This window comes from Apiospora phragmitis, assembly GCF_038363925.1.
Source record: "Apiospora phragmitis strain CBS 135458 chromosome Unknown utg000001l:1.0-2902119.0:1.0-2906034.0, whole genome shotgun sequence".
NCBI classification, from domain to species: Eukaryota; Fungi; Ascomycota; class Sordariomycetes; order Amphisphaeriales; family Apiosporaceae; genus Apiospora; species Apiospora phragmitis.
The window spans coordinates 801,932-819,158 of record NW_027117399.1 but is presented as its reverse complement, the minus strand read 5'-3'; the positions used below and the strand labels follow the sequence as shown (position 1 = coordinate 819,158).

At 51.1% G+C, this 17,227-nt stretch overlaps 6 protein-coding genes across 6 annotated transcripts; 2 read left to right on the top strand and 4 right to left on the bottom strand.

Moving 5' to 3' along the window:
• Positions 1-555: 555 nt before the first annotated feature.
• PG994_000241 (uncharacterized protein) lies at positions 556-3,470 on the bottom strand (the record flags this gene model as incomplete). Its single annotated transcript, XM_066851650.1, has 3 exons — positions 556-790; positions 845-3,276; positions 3,351-3,470. 3 exons carry the CDS (start codon positions 3,468-3,470, stop codon positions 556-558), a joined length of 2,787 nt encoding a protein of 928 aa, XP_066722282.1.
• A 1,450-nt stretch (positions 3,471-4,920) lies between these two features.
• On the bottom strand, positions 4,921-5,557 carry PG994_000240 (ubiquitin-conjugating enzyme; the record flags this gene model as incomplete). The annotated part of the gene is made up of 4 exons (XM_066851649.1): positions 4,921-5,044; positions 5,105-5,329; positions 5,395-5,459; positions 5,516-5,557. 4 exons carry the CDS (start codon positions 5,555-5,557, stop codon positions 4,921-4,923), a joined length of 456 nt encoding a protein of 151 aa, XP_066722281.1.
• A 1,224-nt stretch (positions 5,558-6,781) lies between these two features.
• PG994_000239 (Spt3) lies at positions 6,782-7,741 on the bottom strand (the record flags this gene model as incomplete). Its single annotated transcript, XM_066851648.1, has 1 exon — positions 6,782-7,741. The coding sequence occupies one exon, from the start codon at positions 7,739-7,741 to the stop codon at positions 6,782-6,784; it is 960 nt and encodes a 319-aa protein (XP_066722280.1).
• Positions 7,742-8,506: 765 nt separating this feature from the next.
• Positions 8,507-9,723, bottom strand: PG994_000238 (leucine carboxyl methyltransferase 1; the record flags this gene model as incomplete). The annotated part of the gene is made up of 2 exons (XM_066851647.1): positions 8,507-9,357; positions 9,456-9,723. 2 exons carry the CDS (start codon positions 9,721-9,723, stop codon positions 8,507-8,509), a joined length of 1,119 nt encoding a protein of 372 aa, XP_066722279.1.
• Positions 9,724-10,722: 999 nt separating this feature from the next.
• On the top strand, positions 10,723-11,814 carry PG994_000237 (ubiquitin conjugating; the record flags this gene model as incomplete). Its single annotated transcript, XM_066851646.1, has 1 exon — positions 10,723-11,814. The coding sequence occupies one exon, from the start codon at positions 10,723-10,725 to the stop codon at positions 11,812-11,814; it is 1,092 nt and encodes a 363-aa protein (XP_066722278.1).
• A 731-nt stretch (positions 11,815-12,545) lies between these two features.
• PG994_000236 (uncharacterized protein) lies at positions 12,546-13,507 on the top strand (the record flags this gene model as incomplete). Its single annotated transcript, XM_066851645.1, has 3 exons — positions 12,546-12,569; positions 12,627-13,072; positions 13,105-13,507. The coding sequence occupies 3 exons, from the start codon at positions 12,546-12,548 to the stop codon at positions 13,505-13,507; spliced, it is 873 nt and encodes a 290-aa protein (XP_066722277.1).
• Between the last annotated feature and the right edge of the window lie 3,720 nt (positions 13,508-17,227).

Below are 17,227 nucleotides of genomic sequence, written 5' to 3'. Positions count from 1 at the left end.
ATTTAGTGGTATGAGTCTAGTTGTTACTTCACGACCAGATCGCAGCAGCACAATTGGGAGTATACGACCTATATAGCCGGAACCATCGGAGCAGGGTTGTTCAGAAATAAGGAAAAGACACAGGCATATCGCATATCCCATTCGTCGTCATCCTACCAGTAAGAAGCCGCACGTCCGCGTATCATCAAGAAAACACAAGTGGCGAGAGTGATCCTCTGGCGACTCCTACCGCGCCTAGTCTTCATGCATAGAAATCCAACATTCTGGCCTCCCATCGTGTCCCATCGTAATCTGTCTACCTCCGCTGATTTTCCACGTCGGCCCAAGCCTGATGTTCATCCAACAAGGACGACACCAAACAGGGTATAGGGTATAAAGTCCGGCCCAACGTTCTGGTCTATCGTCTGCTCTACCTCGCCCAGTTTACCTTAGGGGCAACAAGTGAAATGGGAAACAGTTGACTAGTACCACGACAAAGTCTGGGCGAGAAAGCCTTGTCGCTGATTGGCACTACTCCTGCCTCGATGATGGAAATCAATCTCCTTATAACTGTCCCTAGGACTTCTGGAAGAACCAGCTGCTTCGCTTGCCACCACCACCCTCGTTCTGCAGGTTGGCAATAGTAGGAACCGGGGCAGGAACACTCGAGTCGCCCCCGCCGCGCAGAGGCTTCGCGATGCGGCTGCCGAAGCTGAAGCCACCGTTGCCGGTGGGTGAGCCGAGGCCGCGCGTGGAGCCTGCCTTGGCAGCTTCGAGACGCTCCTTGACAGCTGTAAGCTGAGACTCGAATCTAGAATTATCATTAGTACCATGTAAGTTAAGGGGTTTGAGCAATCGCAAATACCTGTGGTTCGCCGCTGTCAGCTTCTCCTGGCTGTCCTGTAGCAAGCTCTCCAAGCTCTGGATACGCTCATTCCTTGCAATAAGCTTGCGCTCAGCGATCGCTACCTCCTTTTTGAGGGCACCATTCTGCTCCACAAGCTGGCGCTGCACCTGGGTAAGCTGCTCGAGGTTGCGTTCAAGGAAGGCCATCTTCTTCTGCTGCGCCCTGTTGTTGGACGACCGCAAGACGTTGTTGTACTGCTCGCGAGTCTCGTCGAGGCTGATCTCGAGTTCTACAACGCGCTCGCAGCGGTTCTGCAAGTCGCGCATCAGACTCTTCTTCATTACATCGAATTCGGCAATTTGCTGCTGAACAGTCTTGCCATTTGCCAGGCCAGGGGTAGGCACTGTACCCGCCTTGACGCGACCCTGGAGGTCTTCGATGAGCGTCTTCATGCGCGAGTTCTCCGCAGCCTTCTGCGCGATGTCTGCCTTCAACTCGTCCACCAATTCCATCTGGGTAGTCTGCTTGCTAGCATAAGCATCCTTAAGGCGATCCTTGACTTCCTCCGCATCTGCCTCGCTCAGGTTTCGCGACAGGAGGTCTTCGTATTCTTGTTGCAGAGTTTGCAGCTTGGTCTCCAGCTCCATCCTCCGGCGCGCCTCAGAATCGCTGGACATGCCACTGTAAAGAGACAATTCCGCTTGTCTGACGATGCCTTGTGTCTCGACAAGTTTGGCTTTGATGTCCTGAAGGTCATCAGGGGGTATCGGGTCACCCGTTGAGCTGAGCTCGTGCAACGTATCGAGCTGCTTAATAGCTTCCGCGATAGACTTCTCGTTCTCGCTGAAGACGTCGCCTCCGAGATCGAAGCCGGCCATCATCTTAGCCATCTTCTCTGCCTTCTTCTTCTCCTTTTCATCAGTGACAGCAGTTGTCTCCTTGGCACTCATCTTGACATCTAGAAGCTGCTGTTTGACTTCGTCCAGTTCTGTGGTGAGCTCCCCATTGGCCTCTTTCAAAGCGTCCATGGTGATCTGCGCCTCCTTGCTCTCGAAAGTCAAACGCTCGAGCTGCATCTTGGCCTCGTTGACTTCTGTCGTGAGCTTCTCGTTTTCCTTGCCTAGCTTGCTGTCGTGATCCTTCAAGAAGCTGAGCTCCTCCTTTGATTCGGCAAGGCTCTTCTCTGCATTGACAACTTGGGATTCCTTCTCCGACAGTTGGTCTTGAAGCTCATTCTCTCTTCGAAGGAACTCCTCTCTCTCGTCCTTATCCAGAGGGATACTAGGAGTGCCAGATCGTTCTGCCGGGGCAGGTGTCTCCGCCCGGCTATCAGCTACCAAACGCGATGGCGTCGATGGCCTGGCGGCCTTTGCGGCGTCGGCCTTGGTAACCATCACACCCTCGGCAGAAAACGCTGGTGTCCATTTGTCTTTGGGAACGCTGTCGCCAGTACGCCAAAGCTGCACCTCGCCCTCCAGGTTCGATATATAGTTCTCGAATGTGGAGATGCTCATTTGCGCCTTCTTGAGCATAGCCTTTAGTTCGGCCGGGCTGAGTTCGGCATTGACCTTCGCCTTGTTCTTGATCGACTTGGCTCTCATACCGAACCGTAGGGTGCTCAACGTTTCGGCATCGTTGTAACTACTGGGCGAACAGTTGATGATCAAGGTTGTCCTGCTGTTCCCTCCTAGAGATTCTTGCAAGATTCTTGTCAACTTGGAGTCTCGGTAAGGAACGTGGGATGATTTTCCGTCGGTCAGGGCGTTGATGACCATACCAAGAGCACTCAAGCTCTTGTTGATCTTCTTTGCCTCCTCCAACGTTTGCCCACTCGCACCTGTCTTGCCGACCTTTTCGCTACCAGCCAAATCTACCAAGAAAAGCTGGCCGCTCTTGGCCGAGCCGGTCTCGATGTTCTTCTGGGTAATCGTGATGACGAATATGGAGTGTGATCGCGACGACTCTTGGTTCATGTTGGTGGCGGCGACTGCTCGAGCGTTTCCTCCCCTCCTCATGACCTCGAAGACTTCCTGCACACTTGAGACGTAGATCTCGAGAAGACCTTTGACATATACACCCCTGTTCTTCTCTTCGTGTACCGGCAGATTATCGTTCTGGGGTTGTAGCAAATCTCGAATGCGTTCCATGTAGATCTCCATATAGCTGACTCGGACGGTGTACTCGATGGTTCCAGGACTCGCCATGATGCTGCTGAAGATCTGCTCCACGATACGCGGTGTGACACCCTTCCCTTCCTCGTCTTCTATATTTGTTCCCATCATGGTATAGGACTTTCCGGCACCCGTCTGCCCGTAAGCGAAGACGGTTCCATTGTAACCGTTAAGAATATCGTCTACTGTTGGTTTGATGGAATAATCAAATATAGTAGATTGCTGAGATTGCATATCAAAGACGCGATCGAAAGTGAAGCCGCCAGTTGCCTCGGCAGACTAATGTATATATCATGGTTAGAATGGATGCGCATCGCCCCCGCCTCCGCCATGGGTTGCAGTCGGGTACCTACGTTTATTTTACAGGTATCGTCGCCATCGAAAGTAACTATAGGCTGGCCACCCGAGGCCAGCTCAACCTTATTTTGAGGTCGAAAGCGGGCGACGACCTTGATCGTATTTGGGGCCGACATGGTGAACGGCGCCGAAAGAGAATATCTTTGGGGGTGCTGTACGAAGCCGATACTGGGTTCAGCAATCAGCGGTGCAGAGGACGATGATAAAGGGCGCTCGGTGCCCTCAAAATCATGTCAGGAACCGTAGATAAAATCGATGCAGGATGCGGCTCGCTGCAGCTTGCTCGGCAAGGGAACAGGAACAGATATCAAGAAGACCTATCTCGGCCGACGAGATCGGCGGATAGGTCATAAAAATATGACAATATGGCTTTTTCGTGTCTCCCAGCACAGAGGGTGTGGTGGATAAAGGAGGTGCAGCCGTTACGTCGCGTTTCCCGAGCCGATTTGGAGAAGGGAACGTAGTAAAGGGGACGAGATGGGAGGTTGCGGTGCAGAGCAAAAGAAAACAGGGTTCACACGGGATGGGCAGTCACACCTGGACAAGTGTCTGGGGGCCGGATCTGTTTGACATCGGGGATACGGTTTCTACTGACTAGGCGGTGGTGCCTTGTCTGTCCGTGCCTATTGTGCCTGGATTGGCTGGCGTGCTGGGCATGGGTCCCCTACTTTTTTCACTTTACTCATCGATGGTCACGCTATTGCGCTATCCATGAGGGGTTCAGGGGGGGTTTCGGTGTGTTTACAGCGGGCTGCTTGCTGTACAAACTGTCGATTAGCGATGGGTTATGTCAAGTGATTAGCAGCAGTCTAGTGGGGTCGTGGAACAAGTCATTGGGCACTGCATGTTTACATGTAATTGCATGTACCCAAAGTGCAAGTGGCTGACGGGATGTAAATAACAATAACATTGACTCGGTATGTAATGATGCTCATTTGCCCTATTAATGCAACCGCAAACGTCTGTAAAACTTCATCCCAACGATTCGAATCCATTCAATATTGCGGCATTGACGACCGACTTGTTGGCGTCAGTACCGACAATTCGCAGCACTTACGTCAACAAACAGGGGACAGACAGGTCGCCATTCACCTACACGTACTCCGTACTTGTGACTACTTACTTGACATATCCACTTGCATGAGTGCTGGAAATCAAGCCTCTATTTCGTGTTCAGACCGCCTACATATTTACTTGCCAGACCAGGTATGATTGAATGTTCATGTTCATTGAGAAACTCCGGGAGCTATGCCATGTGCCAGACCACTGAGGAAGACTACCTGAAGACCTCGGAAAGAAGCAGAAAACCAGCCTTGAAGAGACCGTGACAAGAAAGCAGCATTCATCCGGTATCACGCGCCTATCCCTAACCTACGCCTGACGTAACGCCTAAATCAAAGCCTCATCGCGATAACGGCAAGGTCGCCGTCCTCTGAGTTACGCTCTCCACCGAAGATGCAAGAACGGTGAGTTTTCGACTTGCCGATGTCGGCCGCATTGCTCCGTAAACCCAGAGCCAAACACATGCGGCGAACATAGACCGTTCCAACTTTGAAAATGTAACCCTCAATCTTCCCAGCTCTTCTCGACGGTTTCCCGGACTCTCTTCGTGTATTCCTTGCGATTATCTTTATAGAGATTCGACGCCTCCACGTTGGCCGGAGAGCCCGTGTTCGGGTCGTTCAGAAGACTATTCGTTCAGTCAGATCCCGATTCCTGTGAATATTGACTTGCATGCCCGTAATCTTACCTCTGAATGCTGGTTAACACAGCGGCGACGTCGTACGTGGGACTCCATCGGTTCTGCAGGATATCGAGACACAGTTCGCCCGTGGCGTAGACATTGGGGTGGAACATCTGGCTGATGAACTTGACGGCGGGCGGCTTGTTTGGGTATTGTTCCTCGAAGTGCATCACGAGGCGAAAGGTTCCATCCTCAAAGGGAGTGTCCGCAGGTCCTATTATGACGGCATTCCTGATGTTCCGGTGTCAGTACTGCGCGGGGTCCAAAACTCGGAAGGTTCGTCAGTAGTAGCATACCAGGTCATGACGTTGTCGGGAACGGGGGATGCAGATACGCCAGCGGGAGGATCGGTTTGCATGCGCTGTATCTAAATGTCAGCGGGAGCCCTCGTAAAAAAATCGTAGGGAGACAAGGCACCTTGAAGTCTCGCATCAAACGGCGACGAGCGGCTGTAGACATGGTGGCAAGTTATGGTCGGTGGATGACGATGAATGGAGTTCGGCCAGAGAGGAGCAAGACTTCGAAGATACGTTTCTAGAAGCCCCGGGAGAAAATGGTAGAGAAGAAGATGGCGATTGCTTCTGAAGGCTGTAGAAAGTTGATACAGGCCTCCTGGAATAAAAGTAGTTTGGGGGGGACGCCTCGGTCAGTGGTAGTCACGCAACAGCCGACCTGCAACACCACCGATAAGCACAATGCCCCACGTGATGCAAGTACCCAAGGTCGTATCTGGTTGCTTCAATGCAATGCGGGGCAGCTGGACATCCGCACTCCAGGGGGCGTATGTTTGTCTGCGTCTGCTTGAGAATGATTGCACAAAAGAAATTTGGGATATCACAATGCAGAGTAAACAATTTAGAGCACTCTGTTGTATTCAGTCTTACACCTGCCATACCTGATTAAAAACACAAAAGCAACAGAGGATAGACCCCCCCTCTATAGCACTGCACTAGTAGGTAGACAAGGCAAAAAATGTCATTTTACGCGATCCGGGGCAGCTGTTTCCGGGATAACTGATGGCAGTATGATAACCAGACATGGGTAAAAATAATTGGGACGGATTAACAACAGCCATTGGCAGCAATTGGAGCGTGTCCAATACCTATAGGCATCTGAAGCCGAGCAGCTGTGACATGGACGTTAGTTAGAACATCGTGACAGTTCTTGTGTCTTGCATAGCACAGTACGAACGAAGTAGACAGTGCCAGTGTTGTTGATAGGATTGAACATTTAATATCTGCTCTGATCAAATAACCCTGAATGATCAATTATAGAAATGGGTATCCCGCCGTCCTTTCCAATGACGCCAAACAAAACCCGAACCTCCAAGTCCCAAATCGCCTGCACCGTTATATGCTAAAAAATCCTCCAATTATGACAATAGTAGCCCATCGACTTCAAGTCATATACCAGACTAACCAGCACTCGCTTCAACTTCCAATATCCAAAGGGCGGAAGGCCAACGCCGCGAGGGCAACTCGTTTTTCTCTTGCTCGTGGTCTTTTGCCGAACTTTTGTGCGGTGGTTTCTTTTTCTCCCGAAGCTCTCAACAGCAAAGCAACCCTTAACGTAAGTCCGTTGATGCTTGAACCCAGGTCGAACTTCGAAGTGGATATGATAGTCGTACATATAGCGACCTCGACTGTGGCTGCAGCAGCTGTACTGGGGTTTTTCTTTTCTTTTTTAGAACAGCTTAAGGTTGGTCCTTTGCTGAAGTCGGGTGCCGTTGAGCATTGCTCGCGACCTCTTGGGTCTAGTCTGTAGCCGACGGAAGGCCTCCTGGATATGCCTCGACTCAACTGGTGCTCTGCCTTCACTTGGCGGGTCGAATAGTCCTTGGGCCAGCTTGCGCTTTTTGCTACCAGTGCTCTCGCCTCCACTGCGTTCCTTCCAATTATCCTCTTGGTCTTTGATTTTGAGGGCTTCCTCGGTCAGAGTCTGGACCATCTCAAACGTCAAGAAACCCAGAATATCGACGATATCATCCGAAGGTTTGCTGTCCGTCACGATACCGAAGCCAGCCCATTCTCTGAAGCGTTTGCCCTTGCGGTAGGTGAATGACGCTTGGCGGTACTCGGACCAGGTGACGTACTCTTCTCTGGTCATTGCTTTCGTACGCTCGTCGGCCTTGCGGAGACGCTGGAGAGTGATGATGTTCATCTCTTCCTCCTCCTCGTCTTCTTCGTCATCCCGTTCGGGGACCTCCTGGCTGTAGAAGCTAGAAGGCTCCCAAGGTAGCTTCACCTTGGCCTTTTTGTTCTTCTTGGTTGCCTCTTCGACAGCGGGACCAGCAACGACACCGGCGCCGGCCGGGTCATCGGCCACGCCCATCTCCACGTCACCGCCTTTCTCGTCTGAATCACGAGCATTTTTTCGTACATCCTTCCAGCTGAGGAATGTGCGTAGCCGTGAGACCTTAGGAGCATCATCACGGATCTGGAAGATAAGATCGTTGATGGTGATGGCACGAGCGCCTCGGCGTGCTGCTAGCTCTGTACAGCTGCGTAGCATTTCTATGACTTGCTGACGCACAATTTCTTCGATCATAGCAGTGGTCTCAACTGATGGTTCACCAGCCTCCCCTGAGACATACATCATCTGCTGGATCTCCTGGCGGTATTTGTGCTGCTTTGAATCCGCCATGTTGAAATTGGTGAGCTGACGTTACAGACGTGGGAATCGGATATGTGATGTGATGTAGTATACTTGTTGCCAAAAACAAGTTGATAAAGAGTCGGCAAGGATGAGATTCAGCTGGGAGGAGAGGTAATTAGAAATAAGATAGATCGAGCAAAGTAAGGCCCGAGAAATAAATACATGTAGAACGGAGCAAGGTTTGATCCACTTATGAGGCAGCAAAGATCTGGCGAGAATAGATTTAAGCCAGCCCGGAGACACAGAGTTTATGAGGCTTCCAAGTGAACCGTTCAAAAGAGGTAGCTTGCTGGCTTAATCGTCACAAAGAAAGCGAGGTTCCACGGTTCCCAAAGAGTCACTTTAAGCTTTGGGCGCGCTTGGTTCAGCAAGGCACATGTACCCACTTTGTATAGATGGTGGCTGGGGTTGAGGCTGATGATCCAGCTGCAAGACATTGATCTGTGGCGGACGACATTTGTGGACCCGCAGAAGCTTTGTGGTTATCCCTATCCGTAGTGAGGTTACATAAGTAATATACTTGGTAAATGTAGAGAATATACACCAGTATTTCAATATGGGGTTTTTATAGTTCTGTATTTAGGACATACCAAGTGTTGGCCTGTTAGTTGTTTCCCTGCCCTTGGTCTTCTAGGTGAATCGGTAGGATATTAGCCACTGGTCACACCACGATCCCCTCTGGATTCAATGTAGTAGTAACTCAGGGTACCTACGCAGATTCTGGGACTATGATCAATTCTCTCTTGGTCTCCCTCATGATAGAACAGACCGTAAGGAACCGGCTGATCGATCGTCATCATATGTTCTTCCAAGCTTGAAAGCCATTACCTCTCCAACCCCATGCCACGACATAGTGGTCGGCAAGTAAATTCCACTCTTCAACCTCATCGAGGCCCTCGAGCTCATCGACCCTTTCTTTTCTTCGGGTTTGATCCACTGCTTCCAGATAGCCTCAACAGTCATAGCCTTGGAAGTCTGAAACCCGGCCTCTTTGAGTCGTGTCTCCTGATCTGCGGGCTCACGATAGTCCTCCAACGTGGGCATATGAATCCTTCGAGCTCCTAGATTAGCCACCATCTGCTTACCAAAGGGGTCCCCGGGCTTGACAGGTTCATAGATTATGATGGAAAGATCTGGCAACTGTTCGGTGAAGTGCTTAATGACATCCTTGCCCTGACTTGTCTGAAGATAGCACAGACAGCATTCCGATACTAGTAACGTGGGGACGCCTGGCTGCAGGCCTGGCAAAGGGGGGGTCGTGGCTTGTGCGAGGTCACGCAGGTCTATCCCATGACACCAGTACTCGCAATTGTTCGGTAGGTGGGTGCTGCTCCAAGACGAGGTTGAGGAAGCATCGTGCTCAGCGTGCGGGGGATCAGGGGTAATGGTGTTCCGCAAAGCTGGTGTACTCTGAACAACCTGTCGCTTTTTGGAAGATATTGTGGGAAAATCTACCTCATGATAGATGAGCCCCGTCACATTGTTGCGGGAGAGCAATCGGAAGCAGCGAGTATCTGTGCCCGCCCCAAGCGACACAATCTGCTTCTTCCCCGTGCCAGAACCAAGATCAGAAGACAAGAAAGCATCGATAAGCCGATCCAAGGCTTTGGTTCGCGTATAAGTCCCTGCCTTTAGCCTTAGCACTCGCCGCGGCAAATAGTTGAAGAGACTACTGTTCGTTCTCTAGTCGTATTCATCTCACCTCGATTGATTATGGGTAATCTCCGTGTCGCCGGGCCCATTTGGTTCTGCACAAAGTACTGTGCGTATGGGTCTTCCAAGTAGCCCATATCTACAGCACTCAGGCGTGAGACGGACGCGTCAGTGTCGGTGCCCTGGATTGTGGTGTCGTGGCTCGGTCCTGATGCAGCAGTACCCCCAAAGGGGCCGCCACGACGACTTCCCCGACCACGCCCGCCACCTCTTGAGCCCCGAAGAGAGAGGAGGTTAGGTATCGAAGGGGCGGCCATTATATGTTGATCGAATGACATGAATTATTGGCCGTAGCTGGTCTTGAAGGAAGATGTAGCTTTGCGCAGAAGGTATCCCTGGAGTGACGCAAACCCCCGCCATGAGGTTGATCGGCGAACGGATACAGGTGGGGTCATAAAGGGTCCTAGCTTGTAGCTGCTGCTGCATGTAGTGTGCTATTTTCGGACTTACTGCACTGAGACAACACCACTACATGCATGTATCAGCGCTGTAAGATGTCCACCTGTTGACAGACATGGGTAGAACTATCAACCCCGAGCCATCTTCAAAACATCGACGACGATGTTGAATTTATGGATGAATATCACCCAAATGATTGCTACTTTAACCAGATCTCTGGTAACGTAAGCGGCTACATAATGTGGAGTGGCGCTTGAGGATGGCTTCGGATTACGGCACGGCAGGCAAGTCTGTAGGTGCTGATGACACCGTATTCGCAACATGTATGCGCTATCTGAGACAGGTGCGTGGGATCGATTGCTCACAGACGCTTACATATAAGAAACCATAGTAGTTCAATATCAAAGACCTCCATTCTGCACCTGTTGCCAGCCAAGCTTTACGGACAAGCAAGTCATAAATACCAGGCGTCCAACAGACCCGACTGAAAGGAATCGTTAGTCTGGTGGGGTTCGATTCGATTTGCAGCCTGTACGATGGTGATGATGTAGGACTGAGTTAGGCAGGTAAGCGGCTAGCCTACGGGGGCGCTTGCAAAGCGTCGGGTGGCGCAGTGTGCAGGTGCTGCCTAACAGCATCCATTCAAGGGGACTGGAGGATCGACTCTCAATTACTCATTCCTTTGGTTCTTTTTATTAAAACCCGTCATCCGCCTCTTTCGTTGTTTGTCTCATCTTTTTCTGGCCTTTTATTCCTTCAAGTCCAGCTGCTTTTCATTGGTTTCAATTGCATTTCCTACAATCTTCACAATTCCAAAAAGTCTGTCTACTCGAATTACCATTGCAGACTCGGCTATTATGTATAAAGACGTTGCTGCCGCCGTCTACAAGCGGGCCGCTGTCGCCTATCAGGATGGCGATAGGCCCGTCCGTCAATTGCCTGGCTGGTCCTGGCCGTTGATGTTCATCGATTTCCTCATCTTCATTCCCCTCTTCATCTACGTCGGGTACACCATGAACAACCTGTACCCGGTGCTCGCCATGATCGAGGACCCGGCTCCACCTGCGTACGACCCTGTATCGCTTAACGAGGATGACCAGTCCGTTGTTGAAGATTCCGCTCCCGTGGCCGACGAGGCTGCTCGTGCATCCCCGCAGACCGTTCAGATTACCGCCAGCTTCCGCAACATCCACCGCACACTGATCGGTATTGGCGGCTGGCGCTCTAACTTCCGTGGTCTTGTCTGTTGGATTGCGCTTTCGTTCAGCACTCTATTTGTGTATGGTGTTGTCAGCGTGCTGCCTATCTTGAGCCACTTCAAGCCTGTCGCCGCCCTGATCTCGGCCGTCGCTCTTGTCCAGCTCTATGCCGCCTGGCTACACATCGTCATCTCGGCCCCCTCCGACAAGCATTTTTGGCAGCGTCTGCCCGGTTTCAAGCAGGCTTTCCGCGCCTGCGCGTTGCCTACCGCCGTGTACTTTGTCACTCTCGAGATCCAGCAGGGTTTCCCGAAATTCCTTGCTCGTGTCATGGGTATGAGCGTTTGGGACCCTAAGAGACCTGGTGTAGTCCCCGAGCCTCAGGGCAGTGATGTGTGGAAAGGCCTCGTCGTCATGATCGTCATGTTGCTCCTTACTATCTTCCTGACGATCCCGGCACACGTTGTGCTTACTCGGGTCCAGGCGTCTCTATTGCCCGAGGAAGATGAGACGATCATCCCCTTTGACCGCTCCTTCCAGGGCACTCTCGAGCCCGCCATTGTTGGTGGTCGTGGTTTCGTGAGCATGAAGGATGCTTGGAACACTTTCTCGCGTACTTCCTGGGTCCGCCTTGTCAAGCTGTACCTGAAGATCTTCGGTGTTGGCATTGCTCTCAACTTCATTTTCTCGCTTATTGTCGTCCCCCAGGTCATATTTATGATCAAGGCTAGCCAACCAACCCAGGACTAAGTGGTGGAAATCATAAGCTAGCTAAAACGGCTCTCCTCCCTATACGTGCATTGACTTAGATCAGAATTCGGAATCTTACTCACAGCTGATGAATGCTGCCATGGCGAAGATGCGTTGTTTTGAACAGTGTAAAAGACAAAGGCGCAAATGGTTTAAAGGGGGGAATTGGAACTAGCCATGATCAAGAGACTTGCATTTTTATATATTTCGAATTTTTATGTATTGTGCTGTTGCACGCCTAGGATTATAAAATAAGTTGACAAAACACCCTTCTGTCTAGCCATAGCTGCTGATACTTCACGTCACGTATAAATGTATGAAGCCCATTCTATACATGGTTGGATGGCACATCACAAGCCATCCGCTTAGATGAATGTTCAATGATTGGTCGCTTGTCTCGAAGTCGGTCTATTCAAAGTAGAACAAGGGGTGACGTAGAGGGTCCTTAGGTACGGAGACGGACCAGGTAGCCTTCCAGATCCAGAAGCTGGCCCGACCTTGACACTTGAGGCTTACATACAGTATCATTTTACCCCACACCAGCACAGCTCAGGTGGAGCCGTAGGCAGGACCCGACGATCATACCAAATAACGGCCGCGGGGCAACCGATCTCCAACCAAACCGCTCTGTCAACTCTGCCTCTCTTTACCTTACCTTTACCCCCAATTTGACCGTATCATAAGAGCTCATATCAAGAAGCCCCGGGAATCACCCCGTATCCTAATCCATCATGGCACCCTCGGCGACACTGCTGGTATGCGAAACGTCCTCTCGATCTGTGGCACACGATTAGCTAACTCCTCGGGATTAGACAAGGATCAAAGTTCAACTGAAACTTGCGATCGCAAGATTGCGCATGGTGCAGAAACGAGACGAGGCTCTTTCCAAAGCCGCGCGGCGGACCATGGCCCAACTGTTAGAGACGGGCAAGGTTGATTCTGCCAGAATTCGCGTCGAGAACATCATTCGCACCGATATCATCACAGAACTCCACGAGATCCTCGAACTGTACTGCGAACTCCTGATCGCGCGTGCAGGGTTATTAGAAGCGCCGCAGTGCGACCCGGGACTGGAGGAGGCTGTGAAGAGTATTATCTATGCGGCACCGAAAACGGAGATCAAGGAGCTCCAGGCGGTTCGGCTGCTGTTCTGGGAGAAGTTTGGCAAGGAGTTCGTCGTGACCGCCACGGAGAACTCGGACGACAAGGTCTCGGAGAAGGTGGTGAAGAAGCTCAGCGTGACCCCGCCAAAAGAAGAGTTAGTTACGGGGTACTGGAAGAGATCGCAAGGGCATACGGCGTGGACTGGCCGAAGCGCCCCACGAACTTGGGCGACCCTCCGGACTTCGTGGACGACGACGTGGACGACAACCCCAGCGGAGGACAGGCACAGAAGATTGTAGAGCCCGAAATACCGGCGGACAGCAAAGCGGCACAGGAGAGGGAAGACCTCAGCAGAGCCACACCACCACGCACCTTGGGCCCCCAAAGCCCTCTGCACGTCAACCCGCCAAGTCCATCTACGGAGAATCCTCGGCCCAAAATCACGCTTAACTCGGCCGAGCTAAAGCCCAGCAAGAAGATGCTCGATGCCGGCATAGCCAGCAAGAACACGGAAAGAAAGGGGGGGCTGGCAGATGATGTGCCAAGCGTGGATGATCTTGCAGCCCGCTTTGCAGCGTTGAAGCGCTAGGGGTAGCAAATATGCTTTGTTTTCATGCGCATCTTGTATTCGTCAATGTTATGGGTGGCGTTCGGAGATTTCTGTATTAAATAAGCTGTCACCATCTTTGTCAGGACTGCCTGGGGCTCCGAGTTCCATAGGCTTCAATCAAACAAACCTCTGTTGCCAATCAAGTGCCTGTGAAGCGGGAAGCTGCAGCGAGGTCTCCTTTGATGACCGAGTCTTACAAACGGCGATGCCTTGCAACCAAATGTCTCAATATGGATGGATACTGTAGGTCTGTTCTATTTCGCTCATGGGTTTTGCTGTTCAAACCAAATGTCATTGTGTATTGTTTAGGCATCGGATATCTCCCGTCTTCCCCAGATCATCAGATACGAAGAGCGGGCGGGTTTTATGCTCGGCAGTGTTGCTTTAAGTGAGGTACCTGCCTACCAGATAGTCAGGCAGGTTTTCAATTCCCATTTCCAGAGATGCTTGATGCAGAGACAGTGGGCGAGGACATCATTATCAGCCAAACGGGCCAGTTCAGTCTCCTTGCAATGAATTCTGGCTGATGGCTTGGTCTAATTTTGCCGTACTTTATCAGACAGAACCGAGCAGCTTGCCGCCCAATTCCACTCGACTATCCCCTCAAAGTAGCACTGGAAAACATTCCGGTCCCTACCGCTATTTCAGGAACGTCCAGCTTTCCCCGTGGCCTCCTTTTTATCCCATTCTCTATCTTCTGAATTCCGCGGATAATCAATCAGATGATGTGGGACTAGTCACTCACTGGTCACATTGTGCAAAGGTAGGAAAGAGCGACCTTCTTCGAGCCACTGTGTTGGTGACTTCCAGCTGCGTTTGTTTTTCTGCTTGATCTACCTACGAAGTACCCAGAAACCGCACACCCAAACACGATCGCAGCATCTATTGTTCCTGAAAGCCGCAGACATTTGGCCAGTCTCCCAGCTCTCGATCCGTGATCATTGAGTTGTTGACGAAGTCTGTCTACAGTAAAGCCATGGATCCAGACCAGATTTCCGATGCGTTCGCTCCTCTGAACCTCGATCAAATATCCCTCTCCCAGCTCGAACACAGTATTGATGTTGACTTTGGACTCGATTATCACGGACAGGAGGTGCTTGACAAGTATCTGGAATGGCTTCACCAGCAAGTCGTGAAGGACATGCTTGTGCGAGGGGACTCACTCGTCCGGTATTGGATTTATTCACTCAGAAGTCGCGGGTTTGAGGACAACATCCTCTATTCTTCGTTCAAATATTGGCAGGACCTCGCTGTCCAAAAAGACCCCTCGAGCTGTCGCAAGTACTTGATGGTCGAAGACGAAATACGTCAAATCCTCGAAGGCAAGCAGCATACACCATCTCAACCTGACAGTCATATTCACAGCTCCCGATCCCATCTGATTGGTATCAATGACCACCCCGAGTCAGCTCTGAAAGCCTTTTCACCCTCCAGCACTGAGAAAAGGACCATGGGTGTTGTTGGTAGGAAAAGGACTGGTGCCAATGGCATCCCAATCGTAAATAATAAAAGGGCAAGGTCACCTCAAAGTCCCTGTCAGAACTCGCAACTTGCGAAGGATCTGCCTTTGATGAACAAAGGAGGTAAGCTAATATTTCCTAATGGTCATACACTTCGGTCAGAAGAACTGCCATCTGCCAATTCGAGAGCTCAAGAGCAGAGGTATATGCATCTGCGTAACCGAACAATAGCTATCAGGCTCAGCCCGGAGTACCTTTCCAAGGAAAGCAACGGCAGCTCAAAGTAGGATTCATCGAGAACTAAGAAGAAACAACCCGTAGATTCCGGATCAGAGGCGACGAAGAGCAAGAAGGCACATTCGAAGCAACAGAAGTATATATGCAAACGGTGCCACAAGTCTGGTTAGTCCCTTACAGAATTTTGGCAGATTACTCTACTGACCCTTGATAAGGCCACCTAGTCCAGGACTGTCCAACCAATCTAGACCCTTGTTATGATACAGCACCTGCCCCTGACTATCAATGCAACTTTTGCGGAAAGTTGGGGGTTCATCTTGGAACCCTCTGCCCAGAGAACAGCATGTACTGGTCACTCACTACCAAACGAAAGGAGGCTGCCGCTAAGCGCTTGGACGAGGACTCGGATAATTGGCAAGGTCGCAGAGAACGATCATCTAGTCAACTCAGCCTGCCAATTCGTCAGTATTCTGACAGCTACCGCCCGGGAAGCCCTCCTCGAGCTCGTGGTGAGGTCACAGATAGATACCGCCCCAGCTATAGAGAGAGATCACTCTCTTCCCCAGGCGACACTTCGCCATCGTATGGTACAGAGGTAGATTTAACACACCAACGCCTCTTACCCGATCATCACCTTTCCACGAAGCGCCTCCCCTTCCGGCCACTCCGGCGAGAGAGACTAGGAGAAGCAAGAACAGAAGAAACAGGGATAGAGATAGCTATCGGCCTAGCAAGAACAGCCGTCGTGATGATCGCTCGAGGTCTCCCAAGCCTGACGGAAGCCACGCCGTGATACTACGCAAGCCAGATACAGAAGGCAGGCTCTCTTATGATGACGGGGACTCGTTCATGCAGAACATCCAGGCATTGTCCTTTGGAGTAGGTGAAACATATCGCGACAATATGTCAAACTTCTTGCCCCAGGAGGACGTACCTATGGCCAGTCCTGGCACACGTAGCCTCGATCGAGAACCCGATAGGCCAGCTGCTGCTGAAGCACACGACTTCCTTCATACACTTGGCGCACAGATGGGAGAAGACGAAGATTATATAGAGGCTGTCTGTGCTTCGCAAATGGACATCATGTTGGAGGAGGTCATTGATGCTACTGAGACTGGCGATTCGACGTTGACGGTCGATCCAGATGGCAACCAATACCGGCTACTAACAAGTCCTCCCTATAGTGAAGCAGTCATCCGTCTGTTTCCCGGACTGACGGTTCTGGTCGTGAATCCTCGTCTGAGAAGGAAAACAGCGGCTGAGATGATGGGATGCTTGGATGACACGGCTTCAGATACTAAAGGTATATTGTCCACTAATGCCCTCCTATGGCCTCCAATCTATCAACAGTTGCTGAAGTTGTTTCAGGAGAGCCAATCCCGGTAAGGGCTTGAGAATCCCAGCAACAGTGATTCTCGCACACTTTTCTTGAGGCGGCCGTAGTGGTCGCCCATGGTAGACGATTTGAGGGCCGCCCATCAATTGCTGCCAAGGGGGGTGGAGGTAACCCAGGGGATTTGCTATAATCTTGGCATTTTGCAGCAATAACAGGGAGTTCGGCGTGATCTGTCACTTCCTATTCCCATGATGGCGGCGGTGGATTCCTCTTAAGCTTAGTACCGAGATAATTGCTATTTAATTCATGTTTCTGGACGGCACCTGTAAGCGGTGTAGGAGAAGATCGAATGGTCTAGCACCGCTATTCATTGTTTGTGCACCCAGGGTTCCTGTAACAAGATATGACGTTTGACTGCCTGGCATGAATGTATCGTTTGAAGAAGCATTCGCCGTTGGTTGCATCCCTTTGTACACCTATATGGCATACATGCCACAGACGGGAAAATGCCACAAATCAGGACTGGCATAACACTGTGTTCACTCCTGGAGCATGTTTGAGGAGAGGGTGGGCGGTATTGCAATCTGGATGACCTTAACATGGGTAGTCGAATAGACTACCGCATATCGAAAACTCGGCCATTGGTGATGCGTGTAACTGCTTCAC